Genomic DNA, 15,648 nt, shown 5'->3' with positions numbered 1-15,648 from the left:
TGAGTTCGTTCACAATAAATAAGTAATAGACGAACTATTTGTAAGCATCTTGTTTATTTATTCACGAACTTTACTTATGAGATTGTTTATGTACACAATTAAAGAGCTACTTGAGAGCAAACTTCATAAATATAATTAACGATTTACTCACAAACAATTAATGGTTAGATAATTTTCTTAATGAACCGAGTTCAAAGAGGATTTTGGGCTTGAAACAAGCTCGAAGCTTGGTTCGAGCTCGTTTATTTTCTAATGAGTTGAGCCAAGTTTGAGCAAGTCAAAGCTCGGCTTGGGCTCGAGCTCGTTAATTTTATAGCGAGCCGAGCTTGAGCAGATAATTCAATTTGAGCAAGTTTCCTCAAGCCTTATCCTTTTATAGATGGAAAATAGATCTGTTGTGGTGATTTTCAATCAAGTTAGCATTTGTAATTTAAATTTAGGCAACTTTGTTCTTGTTCTTCAGTTTGCAAATGTTTCTGGTAGATAATTCAATTTGCTCTTCCATTTGATTTCACCACACTTTGTTTTTAATTTCACTACTTTTTTTTCTTCATTCAAATATAGAAATGTTTGAGATAATAATGATAATCAACTTTCTTTACTTCTTTCCACTTCTTCAGTTATAGGTGATGAAGAGTAATTCAAGTTATTTTTCCGCTTCATATGCATGTAAGAAAGATAACTTACTTCCAATTTACTTTACCCAATATAGCTTAATTACTCTTTCAATTAATAGCAAAGTTTAACTAGTATTTAAGTTGTTATTTTCTTTATATTTTCTATTTTTTTTCAAAACCACTCAAGTTTGACTGTAGTGAATAGTTCAATAGTGGTCAAAATACTTAAAAGAGTCCGCATCATTCTTTTTTGGTGGCATTGTGATGAAGTCCTACCAAGGGTACATATTTTTGTTTGGATCTTTTTGTAAAGTACATATGTTCTTGAGAATATCAACAACAACAACAAAGCCTTAGTCCCGAAATGATTCGGAGTCGGCTAACATGAACCATCATATAAAACCGTGAAAATCAAGTCGTGTCAGCGACACAGATTCGCTCCCTCCACTCCGTCCTATCCACTACCATATTTTCCTCAATTCCCAATAAACTCATATCACTCTCGATCACCCTCCTCCAAGTTTGCTTAGGTCTTCCCCTACCCCTCACCACTACATCCCTTTGCCACTCTTCGGTTCTCCTAACCGGCGCATCAAGCGCTCTACGTCTCACATGGCCAAACCACCTTAGTCGGTTTTCTCTCATTTTATTCTCAATAGATGTAACCCCTACTTTTGTCCTAATTATTTCATTACGCACCCGGTCCTTTCTCGTGTGACCACACATCCATCTCAACATACGCATCTCCGCCACCGACATCTTATGGATGTGGCAGTGTTTCACTGCCCAACACTCCGTACCATATAACAATGCTGGTCTAATTGCCTTCCGGTAGAATTTTCCCTTCAATCTATTAGGCATGCCGGGATCACAAAGGAAACCCGTAGCACTCTTCCACTTCGACCAACCAGCTTTAATCCTATGGGCAACATCTCCATCTACTTCTCCATCCGTTTGGATAATAGATCCTAAATACCGGAAGCAATCCGAGGCCTGAACAACTCTCCCATCTAGGGTGATTGTCCCTGCCTCCCTACTCCTACGGCCGCTAAACTTACACTCCAAATATTCTGTCTTACTTCGACTCAACTTAAAGCCTCTAGATTCTAGAGTTTGCCTCCATAGTTCCAACTTCATCTCCACTCCTTCTTTCGTCTCATCAACCAACACAATATCATCTGCAAACAGCATGCACCATGGTATACCATCTTGAAGTGAACTTGTTAGTTCATCCATAACGATGGCAAAAAGAAATGGGCTTAGTGCGGAACCTTGATGCACTCCAATCGTAATAGGAAACTCTTCAGTTTTTCCAACACTAGTACGTACACTCGTGCATACTCCCTCATACATGTCCTTTATGATGTCAATATATTTCCGCGAAATGCCTTTCCTTATCAAGGCCCACCAAAGTACTTCCCTTGGTACCTTATCATATGCTTTCTCCAAGTCAATGAAAACCATATGCAAGTCTTTCTTCTTATTTCGATAGTGCTCCATTAATTGTCTCATTAGATGGATGGCTTCCATAGTTGATCTTCCCGGCATAAAGCCAAACTGGTTTTCCGAGATCTTCACCGTCCTCCTTAGCCTTTGTTCAATCACTCGCTCCCAAAGTTTCATAGTGTGACTCATTAATTTGATTCCCCGATAGTTGGCACAATCTTGGACATCGCCTTTGTTCTTATACAAAGGGATTAAGGTACTTTTCCTCCATTCTGATGGCATCTTATTGTTTCTCCAAATTTTGTTGAAGAACGTCGTCAACCATTCGATTCCTCTTTCTCCCAAACATCTCCAAATCTCAATAGGGATGCCATCAGGTCCTACTGCTTTCTTCAACTTCATCTTACTTAATGCCATTTTGACTTCACCCTTTTGAATTCTCCGCAGGCATTCATGATTTATCATATCGTGATGGATACTTATATCTCCAACATCTTGTTGGCGATCTCCATTAAATAAGTCATCAAAATAGGACCTCCATCGTTCCTTGATATCCTTATCTCCAACTAGGACTTTCTGGTCCACATCCTTCACACATTTAACTTTTCCGAGATCTCGCGTCTTCCTATCTCTCATCCGAGCAATTCTATATATGTCTCTTTCCCCTTCTTTCGTATCCAATCTTGTATACAGATCCCGATTCACCTTTGCTCTAGCATCTCGTATGACCTTCTTTACTTCCCTTTTAGCCTCTTTGTATTTTTCGTAGTTCTCGTCACTCCTACATTTCCCCAATAGTTTATAGGATTCTCTCTTACTCTTTACTGCTTGTCGTACTTCTTCTGTCCACCAAGATGTGTTCTTGAGAATATCGTATAAATAAATTTTACTAGAGTTGTTTGACATGGTTGTCTTTGGATATGAGTATGTAGGTCATTTTTCATCGTGATATTCTCCCTTTTATAAATGTTAATGATAACTTTCACATTTCTTCCAGTAGCCACGTTCTCTACCATCAAATCGTGTCTCACGTCTTGTGTAACTGCTTATGGTTATCCATGATTTCTGTGTTGACTTGACACGTTCTAAGACCTTTTGAATTTCTTACTTACTAATAGGCTCGTAGAAAAAAATATTACTCTATATATAAATTGCCTCTAATTCTTAAAAAAAAAAAAATTGCCTCTAATTCTCTAGGCAAAATCTCCAAAAAAGGTTTGCTCCTAGTTTCCAAGTGCATCAAGAAAGGTAAACCATGGGAAGTGCACCATAAAAGGCAAATCAGTGGGAGGAAAAAAACACACCAAGAAAGGTAAAATCATGAAAATTTCCCAAAATGTTTTTTCCATTTTAAAGATGTATCTTAATAAATTCTTGGATCTCGATGGAAAATATCGTGGTCATACTATATTGTAAAAAAAATCAAATGCATGTATTTCAAAATTGATGTAACCACAAAATATTTTATTTTATTTCTAATTTGCCTAAAATTTACTAGGTAACTCTTTTTTGTTTTTCTAAACCAAAAGAAAACTTTAGCAACTAAAATTTCATATTTGTTGAATAAAAATCTAAAGAAATAAGGGTAAAATTATCAATATCACTGTTTAGCGGGAAAACAGTTCTCTATAGGAGTTGCTGAAGAAAAAACTGCAAAATCTTCATCTTCCTCCTTTGTTTCTTATTTTTATCAATCTTTCTATTTTGTTGATCTACTTTGAGGAGGACGAATGATCTTCCTTTTTACTCCTCACACTGGGTTAGATTTCTGTATTTTTTTTATTGTTTTTTTAGTCTTTAGTCATATATTTCATCGAAACTCTTTATCCGTCTGATTGTATCTGCTCTCTCTTATTCTCTCATTTATGTTTTTTTTTTATTTAACAAGAACAGAAATGGTTTATCTTGTCCGTATATTAATAAATCTACGTGGTTGCAACAAAAAAGGACTCAGATCGGAATGTTCGGAATGGTCTGAAAGATGAAATTTGGATTGTAGATGTCTTTCTACAGATTTGGATTTACAAAAAAATATGTTATTGTTTTATGTTTTTTATGCATTTTATGAGTTTCTTTTGCTTTTTGTAGTCATTTTTATCCCTTCGTAAATATTGTATTTATCTGTAATCGTGTGAGATTTTATGCCTTACATTTACTTGTCGTATTTTTTTTTTTTTTTTAATCTAATGAAATGGTAAGTAATTTCTGAAAAAAAAAAGGTAAAGAGGAATTTGGTCGTTTGTACAAATATCATTTGAAGTACCCAAAGGCAATTGAGTGATTGCAAGCAATAAATTCAACAGTCCAAGATATGAGGCGGATACAATCCCTTACATTACAACTTGCGATACAAAAGTCAATCACTATCTTCCTTCCTTCCCTCTTCTATCTATATCCTCTTATTAATTATTATATAAAATTAATTTATCCTCTTCCATCTCTCTCTCTCTTCTCTCCCAAATGAACCAGAATTTGTTTCTACTTGTCTTTTATCCCTTCATAAACCTCTTCCTAATCATTTCCTTTCTTCTACCAAAACAAGCCATTTGCATAGATACTCATTTCTTAGCCTGCAACCCTAAAACTTGTGGTGATGGCCTAAACATAAACTTTCCGTTCTACATCCAAGGTCAGCAACAAAACTTCTGTGGATATCCTGGATTTAACGTCTCTTGCCTGAATGGCCATTCAGTTATCAATTTACAGGGTTCCAATTACATCATTCACCAAATCTCCTATGAAACCCAAACTTTTCGTGTCTCAAATACTGCGGTGTTCAATACAAGGAACACCTGCATTCCTCCATTCCAGAACACATCCTTTTTACTTAATGACAAGTTCAAATTATACTCCAACCAAACAGAACTCGTTTTTCTGTATCATTGCAACTCCTCACTTTTAGGAGGTAGTAATAGTGACCTTATGAAATACAAGGTCAATTGCTCAACTGATAGCGCAAGTAATTCAACTCTTTCGATGTTCAAGGATGATCCTCTGTTGGGTAGCGCATCAACTGTTTGTGAAAATGCGATAGTGGCAGCAGTGGATGTGGATGTGGATGTTGAACGAGGAGGAGAGAGCAGTGCCAGTCAGATCCAATGGATGCTAGAACGGGGTTTTCTGTTGAACTGGGTAGCAAGCAATTGCACCATATGCCAACGTAGCGGAGGCAAATGCGGATTTGATTTCGACATGGTCCATTTTAGGTGTTTTTGCCCAGATAGGCCTCATGCTTGGCATTGCGTTCCTGGTAAGATTCCTTTATTTCAATTTCATAGCTTCTATTTCAATTCTTACTGTTCTTATCTATTGTGTTTGATTAAATCTTATAATATGCTTTTGTGGACATACGATTGTAACGTGAACCTCATGGAAGTCATAGGAATAAATAATTTAGTACTTTGGTTAAGATGGAAGACATTAAAATAAAGACAGCCAATCTTGAATTTTTAGGCAGAAAGAGGGTGGCTGTGATATGATTCATAATACTGTAATTTCTTCCATCTTAACCCAAGTACTAAATTATTTACTACAAAAGATTCAAAGTATAAAAATCTATATTTATGGATCCTGTAAAGTGGTCTGCATCTGCAATGTCTAATTGAGTTTCGTGGTAGGCAGTGAACCCTTTTATGAGCAAGGGCCACTAGGGCCCTCCTCCTACTTTCTTTCATTAAAATACATGGTGGCTTTTGGCAACTCAATATCAAAATATTATTCCTTTCAAAAAAAAAAAAAAAAAAAAATCAAAATATTATTAACATCTTTATGGAATCATATACTTCCAATTTGAACTTGTTATTTTTTTTAACTCAATTAATGCATGGATTTTCTATGTCGCACATAATAATATTTTTTTTGGACAATTTAATTTATTATTTTTACTTTAACATACTATTTAGTTATAGTATTTTAAATAATAAATTAAAATATTTTTTAATTTTTATTGAATTCACAGTTTAGTGACCCAATCCATTTAAACCTTTCAGCTATATGTTGACCTATATCAGGTGAATACATCATGGTAACTTGATAAAAAAAAATTAATTGACCCGTGAACTTTAATAATATCATAGTCTATGAATTTGCTTATAATGATTTATTGATCACTTATACTTGTTTAAATTGACATATTCAGCCTCTTACAACAATACAGATTGATCAAATTCCCTCAATTCTTTTATATAAGTCATTTTAAGTTATACAATTAATATAGAGTCAAACTAATGAATTTAAATTGGTTAACAAATTTTTTTTTATCTTTCATGTTATGGTTGGGGAATAAGCCTTAGAATGTTCAAAAACACATGAAATAAGACAAAAAATTTAATGATTGGACTGAAAAACTAAACTAATAGTTTTTGGAAAATTAGGATTTATATTTAAGGAAAAAACCAATTTGCTAAAATAAATTATATAAGGGAATGCATGGAGTACCTTAAAAATGTATTTGCCTCAAAATTATATCAACAATTTTCAATAAACAAAATCTTTTAAAGTATTTATACTTCAAAATTATATATTTTCTGATTTATTTGATTGTCATATAAATATGAAAATACAATTGTTCTGGGCACCAATAGTTGCTGGAGATGAATAACGTTGTGCAAAGTATGTGGGATTTTTTTTTTTTTATTTTTTTTATTTTTTTGGCGAAAGTATGTGGGATTCTTCTTCATGAGTTTTCAAATTATTATTATTATTATAAAGAAAAGAAAAAACGAAACGCGGTCTTTTGCAGTTTTCCGGCCCCTCTTTTAAAATTAAAGTCTTGTTAGCAATTTTTAGGTTTGGATTTTGGGTTGAACTTAACATTCAGAAACATTTTAGTTAAAGAAAAGAAAGTAAAATTACTTTTTTTTTTTTTTTTTTTTTGTATAACAAAAGTAAAATTACTTAAATTTCAACAATTTCCCCTTCTATTATATTATCGCTTTTGCGTGCCTTTTTAACAATTAGAGTGTATAAAATCTAGGATTTTGCTACTCTCAATATATATATATATATAATTGGAGTTTGGAGTTTCATTATTTATAAATTTTCTTCTCAAGTATTTCAAACTTAATGAATAAAAATCGTGTTAGCTAGTATCTACAATTGACAAAATGGGAGTGTATAGGTGGAGTAATTGGTGATGGCTTTTTCTTGGTATAAGCGTGTGAAGTCGGCACAGTCAAATATATTCCTTGGACTTTAAGGCTAGACTAATGGCGAGAATACAATACTATGGACCAAACAGAAAAATAAATCAGTAAAAATGCTAATAACAGCTAATTATATAAGAAAGAAACTTGCACTGTTTGCATATATTTCCTAATTAATGATCTTGTATTATGCACTTCTTTTAGACAAAGATGTGCCAATTTAATAATAGGAGATTATTCATTTAAATTGATAAGATCTTCCAGTCTATATTGTAGGAAACTTGAAAAATAAAATATATGCTTGGTGATCCAGTTATTTTAATTGGATTTTTTTGTTTGATAATTTCATTGGATTTTTTTTTTAATTAGCAGTTGATGTATAACTATTGACTTTGACTTGGAAATCTTCTGCAATTATTAATACATTAGAACCTTTTTAAGAAAAATTGATTGGCCTCTTAAATTTTAAGTATTTCTAAACTAACATTGTTTAAAATTTCTTATTAGCCTCCTAAATCCACCTAGAGAAATAAGAAGAGATTTTGATATGACTTTAAACTAGTTCAGGAAGTTAATAGATCATGTAGTTATACCAGGAGCATTTTAAGTAAGTTTAGAAGTAAATTGTAATCTTAAACAAGTTAAAGAAAGCCATCCTTAAAATTTATAGAGCCCATCCATCTTTCTATGGACCAAATTCAAGGCAAATGATGTATGCGGCCTTTTCAAAAAACGATGAATATTTTTAAATTAGTTGGGGTTACGAACCATGTTTTGTGATATAAAGAAGAGTCAAGTTCTAGCTATAAAAGACCGAGTGTGATCCAATGGATGAGGATGGCTTGATAGTTTTCTTTTGAAAGTTATTTGCATATTAAAATAATCTCTTGTTCTACAGCAAGTCCTGAATAAGTTAGGTAGAACATTCAGTCTGGAATAAGAACGGTTTAGGCAGAATTAGATTGCTGAGGGTGATCTAGCTAGGCTGATTACTGATTTCCTCCGCCTCATGCCTACCTTTTATCCCATCTTTCTAAATTTCAAAGTACTACTGCTATTAGGATTCAATTTTTCCATTGCTACCATTTTAGTGGAGTCAACTCTATCAGCTGCTGAATCAAAATATGAATCCTGCAAGCCTAAAAACTGTGGTAGTGGTCCAAATATAAGTTATCCTTTCTATGTCTATGGCAACAAAACAGATTATTGTGGCCATCCAGGATTTCGAGTTCATTGTTCAGATCATAGGCCTATCTATAAGACCTCAGCTGCTGATTACATCATTCAGAACATCAATTATGAAAGACAGTCATTTCGGTTGGTTGATCTTCAAGTGTTTAACAACACTACTTGTCCCACTCCTCAACAGAACTACTCATTCGATCGGTCTTCTGTTGATTTTATTCCCTATCATGCTGATATTTTCTTCTTTTACAACTGTGATCATTCAATTTCTACAAACTACACTGAATCTAGGGTCACATGCAATTCTAGTGTTACTACTAAAATCTATATAGCGTTAGTACCTAGGGATGAGCATTTCAACTGGAATAGAACAGCTTGCGAATTTGTAGTTGTTGCACCTGTTGAGTTGGGTCAATGGGAGATTAATCAAACAATAACAAACATCGACTATAAGAAGAAGTTAAGTGATGGGTTTACATTAAAGTGGATTGGCTTAGAATATAATTGTGCTGACTGCCAATCAAGCGGGGGTTTATGTGGGTTTGAAGAGGAGAATAGTGTTTGTTACTGCCCCGATGGAACCCATCCCAAACACTGCAAGAATGGTAAGTTTTGCTTCTTTTCAAATTTTTGTTTGTCCTGTGTCTTCTTTCTGTATTATGCTCATGCTAGTCAGCTTACCACCCATTGCTAGCTGAAGTTAGCAAGAAGAACTCCATTTGAAGGAGTTGGTTGATAACTTACGCTTATGCACGCTGTTTGACTTGTTCATCAATGTACAACTTAAGTACACCTGATAGCGTATTGGCTAATTAATGAGTAAATCTGGTATAATCCAAATTAATTCTGTTAAGGCTCATGGGAAAAAATTCGCAACCTACTTTCATTTTTATTTGGCTGAATTCATATTAATATTTGACACATCTGCACACAAATGCCCACCGGCTTGAAGCTAGTACAACAAACACAGACCTATTTTACCATGTGTTGAAACTAAATCAACAAATGGGGATTGCTAGGAATCAAATCCTTAAAAGCTATGATACCATGTCATTAAACTCTGAATCAAATCCTTAATAGTCAAAAGCCCAATTCATATTAATATCTGACGTTGTTCTATCCTAAAACTCTGAACTCAAGAGAATAACTATAATTCTATTTTCCTTTTACAATAGAGAATGGATCTGCATGAAATTCTAATAATATCCGCAGATAACTTCTTTTTGGTAAGAATCTAAAGTCAGGTGAACAGTATACAGCTGACAGTTCTTGCTTACCGCAACTAAAGCTGCAAAGGTGAACGTTTATATATTATATACATATATACACATGTGTGTGTATGAACCATATAGGATTTAGTAGCTTAATAAGATTCCTTCAAAAACCAAAACACAAAGTGGGCCACAAAGATCACTACCATTTGTTTACCCCGTCCTGGACTTCACTCACAAGAAAATGGTTGTCCATTGAAACTTTGAAATTACCTGATGATATTCTTTCTAGTTTCTAAATTCTAACAAATAATTATGACAATATAAGAAGTTGGTGTCCAATGACCTCCACTTGCTTCTCTTTCGGCCACCTTTTGATCTTATCCCCTACTTCATTCCACCAATAGCTTCTTCAAAGTTTGGGACCATGTACTGAAATTTTCCTTATTGACAAAATACACATTGATGCGCTATCGCTATTATGTCCTTATACACAAAGCCAAACCCTATTCATCTTCCCTATTCATATGTCTGGAATTATTAGAAGGTTTGAAAAGTCAAACAGTTGCCTTTACATGTGGTGCAGGTCAATTGGGAGGTGGACTTAGAAATTTCTTAATCCACAAACTACTCTATAGTCCATCTTCTACATATTCTTTGTTTATTTCCTCAAGACATTTTATCAGTTTTCCAAGTCAACTATCGTGATGGATGTAGAGCTAGATATATAGTGAAAAATGAAGGGACATAAACACCTTAGCTTTTACATGAACCATACATCCTTGTTGGTGTAGATAGATAACATGAACCATACATCCTTGTTGGTGTAGATAGATATTTTGTGTTTTCCCACTTGGAAATTTTAAGATGTCATATGTATCTCTTCTGGTATTCTTTTTCCTGGGTCTCTTTGGACTTCAATATGCTGAAGAGGAAAGGAGACCACATCCCAAATGCTCAGGTTTTGCTTGTGGGAAATTGGGTGAGCTCAAATTTCCCTTCACCAACACCACACTTCCTTCACGCTGTGGTGTGTTAGTTGTGGATGGATGTGATAAGGATACACAGAAGATACAATTGGAGAGGAAAGGGAGATGGTATATTGTTTCAAATATATCTCAGGCAAATGAAATTTTTATTCGGGATGACGTGTTATCAGAACAGTTGGACTCTCGTAAATGTGAAACCATAAAAAATTGGAGTCTTCCTAGATCTCCTTATCTTTCTTATCAGCTTAAGTTCAATATAACCATGTTCAACTGTGCCCACAAGCTCAGTAATGTTTCCCTGTTAAAGCATGCATGTAATGACTCAAGTCTCTATTATTCTCGGAAAGGACAAAATTTACCAAGTCTTCCACCTCACTGTTCACTTCTCCAGCTTCCCCTGAATCCGGATGGAAACTACGGTGACATATTTAGATTGCTAACTGCTAATTTCACGCTTGATGTGGACATATCTCCTGGTTGTTGGAGGTGTCATTATAGAGGAGGAGATTGTCACGTGAATAGCAATGCAAAGTTTTATTGTGCCAACGTAAAAGATGGTACAGAATTGAAAAACCAGTTGTCCTTCTTATGCAATCTATTTTTTGGACTCTGAATTTTCAAGAGTTCCCCTGAAAAGTTTGTCATTGATAGAACTATTATAACAATGAACTTGTATTAGAATCTTTATATATATATATATATATATATATATATATGTTTTGAGTGTTATGTTATTGATTCCAATCTTGTGTTGATCTTCATTACTTAATATTTTATCCAAATTCTGTTGCAGGAAATAACAGATTGGCAATGAAGGTAGGATTAGGATTAGGTGAGTCCAAAGCTAAATTATACTTGCAATGTCTCCTTAACTATCTCTATATATGCTTAAATTGAATTGACTCTGCCTTTTCAGGTGCAACCGTTGCAGTAGCAGTCATAATACTGTTGTCCTGCGTTGTCTTGCGTCAATACATAAGAAGGCATGGTTCCTCAAACTTAAAGTCACCAATTTCCTCATCTGGTCTCTCTTCAAAATCAGAAATAGAATTGGGCGTTGCTTACTTCGGTATTCCCATTTTCTCCTATGCTGAACTTGAAAAAGCTACTAGAAATTTTGATAGTGAGAAAGAGCTTGGGGACGGAGGTTATGGAACTGTATACTACGGTAAGGAGATAAACCTCTACTGTTTCTGATGATAACTAGAATAGTTGCTTTGCTGAAAACAAAGTTCTGTAAATACTTGAGCAATTAATTAAATGTTATGTTGAAATGTGCAAACCAGGTAAGCTCCAAGATGGACGGGAGGTTGCGGTGAAGCGGCTGTATGAGCACAACTGCAAAAGGGTTGAGCAGTTCCTGAATGAAATAAAAATCCTCACTCGACTGCGCCACAGAAATCTAGTTTCCCTTTATGGATGCACTTCACGACGCAGTCGTGAGCTCCTCCTTGTATATGAATACATTCCAAATGGTACCGTAGCTGATCATCTCCATGGTGATCGAGCAGATTCTAGTCCACTGACATGGCCTATTCGAATGAGCATCGCAATAGAAACAGCTGCAGCTTTAGCTTATCTTCATGCTTCTGATATTATACATCGGGATGTGAAAACTAACAACATTCTTCTTGACAACAGTTTCTGCGTGAAAGTTGCTGATTTTGGTCTGTCAAGGTTGTTCCCGAATGATGTTACTCATGTGTCAACAGCCCCGCAAGGTACTCCAGGGTACGTAGATCCAGAGTATCACCAGTGTTACCAGCTGACTGATAAGAGTGATGTGTATAGCTTTGGAGTTGTGTTGATTGAACTAATATCATCGATGGCAGCTGTAGATTTTAGTAGGCATAGGGATGAGATTAATCTGGCTAACTTTGCAGTGAACAAAGTTCAGAAGAGTGCGTTTGAGGAGTTGATAGACCCATGTTTTTGGTACAAGTCGGATGATGAAGTAAGAAGAAAGGCAGTTGCAGTAGGAGAGTTAGCATTTAGATGTTTGCAACAGGATAAGGAAATGAGACCTGCCATGGATGAGGTGTTGGAAGAATTGAAGATAATTGAGGGTGGGGAAGGGGAAGGGGAACACATGGAGAAAGAAGAAGAGGTGACAGTACCACCGCCTTCACCACCAGATTGTGTTGAGGAGTCTCTCTTGAAGAATATCAGACTGCCGCCTTCACCGGATACGGTAACAGCTAAATGGAGTAGTAGTTGTTCTACTACACCTCATATCAGCAGTTAAGGAAGTGTGTATAGTACCATTGTCAATATTCTCAATCTCGAAGTATCATCCTAACACTTTGTGATGTATACAGACAATACTCTTGTTATGTGCAACTGAAACACTAGTGAAGAGATCAAAATGAAGGATTATATTTTTTTTTTTCAAACAGAAGTGTTAGAAACCAATAGAAATTAAAACAAACAATAAAAAAACGCAATAAAAAAAAAAAAAACAACATAAAACAGACAAGATGTTTTACTAAACCAATATAAAAAAAATTAAATTTAATTAGTATACATAACAAAATAAAATCAAAACCTGAAATAATAATAATAAAAAACATTAACAAATAGATATACATGTATCTTTTATTTGCTACTGGAGAGAAAATTCAAACATTGACGACACCCTGGGGGTCTTACTCTTATGGCTTTCTCGGATGCCGAACCTCGCCTAACTTTCTTCAGGAAGTGATCTAGTTTTCAGTGGGTTGCGAGCTTTTCCAATTCAAAGGTGGGGTGTCTGCAGTCTTTCGTGTCGTGACCTACATAATTGTGGAAGTTGCAGTGCGTTCCATCATTGTGCAAAGGTGATTTCTTCATTCTAGGAGGATAGGTGATGCGTACTCTATTTTTCTCTACCCAGTAAAAGACGTCTTCACATGGAGCATTTAGGGAGACTAGTGACCGCTCCAGGTGCTCTTGTGGCTTCTTCCTCTCCCGGTCCCTTTCTCTCTTCGCGGTCTACTCGTGGCGGCTTTCTCATTTAGTAAAGGGTTTAGCTTATTGGCTTCCCACCCACAGAAGTCTCTGGCCCAGGTCATCAGATATTTGATGGTTCGGGATCGATAGGTGGTTAGCTCCCGTGATAGCTCTTTGCTACGACAGTTAGCTGTCATGATGTCGAATGCTCCTTCAACGTTCAACACTTTGACCTAGATGGCCTCTTGTTGGAACCTTTCCACATAGTCCTTAAGAGTTTCCTTCTCGTGTTCGACCATATAATTGAGATCCTGCATGGTCTTGCTTTCAGGAATGGATGTGACAAAGTAATCAGCAAAGATTTTAGACATCTACTTGAAGCTTGTAATGTTCTCGGTCCCTAAGGATTCATACTAATAGGAAGCATCACCTTTTAGGGTGGTAGGGAATAGGCATCACATTATCCGTTTCCATGGTAGTGTCCATAGCTTGTCTAAAGTTCTTCACATGAGTAATTGGATCAGTTGTCCCGTCATACTCCTTCAGTGGCGGCTATTTGAACACTCAGGGTATCGGTTTGCTCATGATTTTCTTACATAGAGGTATTTCTACTTTTGTGATGTGAGGATGTTCAACATTGATCCCTGTCTCGGTAATGGTGCTCCTGAGCTGGTTAAGCTCTTTTTTGCATTGCCTCGACTTTAGCCTCGATATTCTTATCTTTGATCAGGAGGTACCTTTTTTTGGTGTCCAATGCTCTCTAGTTCAAGGCTTGGCCGCTCTTTCTTGGATGATCGACCAATGATCAGTGAAGATTCCATATATGGTTGGATTATGGTGTCCTCCCATTTGTGGAGGGTTGTCTTTCTTCTCTTCTGTGGACAATCTCACACGTGATTGATCCATTTCTCCTTGGATTGAGTGTCCAGATCTTTCCTTCGGCTCTTCAGAGATCCATCATATCGGCGATAGCAACTTCAGATAGTGTGGTGTCTGTTTGTTCACGTACCTAAATGTTTCTTCTGCTATCACTAGTTTTTTTTTTCACTTCTGTCATTTGGATGGTATGCTAATGCCTCATGATAGCTAACAACCTCCTCGATATAGTCAAGGTTTTTTGTCAAGCGCCTTGAGATCGTACCCTAGAGCCTTTGTTGTTGGGGCTCTTGGGCTTCTCCTTCTTCCACCATTTTCAGGGTTGGATCGTTAGTGACGCAACAAATTTGGTGTGCTTCTTCTTCAATGTTTCTCTGGATCTCCATTTTTGGTAGTGCACTAGAGGAAGGGATTTCGATAGAATTGTTTAAATGAGCCATCACTGTATCAATCCATACTTACCGCACCAAGTTTATGTGGTTAAATTTTGTAAGTCCATATGTCAAGCTACAATTACATACAAGCAAGGTCAAAGGGGGACCATTTGCACGACGAACCATCTCTGATGCCTAAGTCAGTTGGTGGAGAAGACTGAAGGATGATCACAATAAGTAATTTGAAGCTATAATGTAAATGTGTTATGAACTTGTTTACCTCGAGCTGAGCTTACTCTATTTATACTGATGTTGAGCTGTAGAAGACAATTATGGACTGTGGAGCAAGCTGGGTCACGTGTCTGTTGTTGATAGGAGAGTGTGAGTCCAGATATCGAGACCTAATATTGCTCAAGGCCATTTGGCTCTTGATTCCTAGGATCAGGAGTGGTTATGGAAACAGATGGATTCTTGATTGGGTCTTACAGGTCTCTCGAATTAAGCTTCTAGTACGTCTTCGTTTGACTGTGTTTTATATAATAAGTTGTGTATATTCAACCTTCTAGAGGGTAGGTTGAGATGTGTATAGTTCCATGTGGCAAGTTTGTATTTGCATAGCATCAATAGGTTTATTCTATTTTTAATTAGGATAAGATGCAAAAATACTTATAATATTGATAGATATAAGCAATTTTACCTCTAACATTACAACGAATAGCAAATTTATCCCCTAAAGTTAGCAAATTGAGTCAATTTAAGAAATAATTTATTAAAGTATTTTTTCACTCATAAATCATGTCATCTACACTTCACATGTGCGTCATTTGATCACTAATTAGTAACCTATCACAACTAGACGTGAATTTTTTTAATAAAAA

The 15,648-nt window shown here is 35.7% G+C and overlaps 1 protein-coding gene across 4 annotated transcripts; it reads left to right on the top strand.

Annotated features, from left to right (window-relative positions):
• Window positions 1-4,416: 4,416 nt before the first annotated feature.
• Window positions 4,417-12,933, top strand: LOC136235399 (LEAF RUST 10 DISEASE-RESISTANCE LOCUS RECEPTOR-LIKE PROTEIN KINASE-like 1.1). 4 transcript variants are annotated; one of them, XM_066025053.1, is made up of 4 exons: window positions 4,419-5,313; window positions 11,386-11,424; window positions 11,509-11,760; window positions 11,879-12,933. In XM_066025053.1, the coding sequence occupies exons 1-4, from the start codon at window positions 4,524-4,526 to the stop codon at window positions 12,835-12,837; spliced, it is 2,040 nt and encodes a 679-aa protein (XP_065881125.1). In that variant the 5' UTR covers window positions 4,419-4,523; the 3' UTR covers window positions 12,838-12,933. The 4 variants fall into 4 exon arrangements, with proteins under 4 accessions (XP_065881141.1, XP_065881125.1, XP_065881134.1 ...); XM_066025062.1 differs by lacking the exon at window positions 4,419-5,313 and adding an exon at window positions 5,328-8,997; XM_066025079.1 differs by lacking the exon at window positions 4,419-5,313 and adding an exon at window positions 9,052-11,149.
• Window positions 12,934-15,648: the final 2,715 nt, after the last annotated feature.

The sequence above is a fragment of the Euphorbia lathyris genome, chromosome 1 (assembly GCF_963576675.1).
Source record: "Euphorbia lathyris chromosome 1, ddEupLath1.1, whole genome shotgun sequence".
NCBI lineage: Eukaryota > Viridiplantae > Streptophyta > Magnoliopsida > Malpighiales > Euphorbiaceae > Euphorbia > Euphorbia lathyris.
The sequence above is the reverse complement of the archived record's forward strand: the minus strand, read 5'-3'. Positions and strand labels throughout refer to the sequence as shown.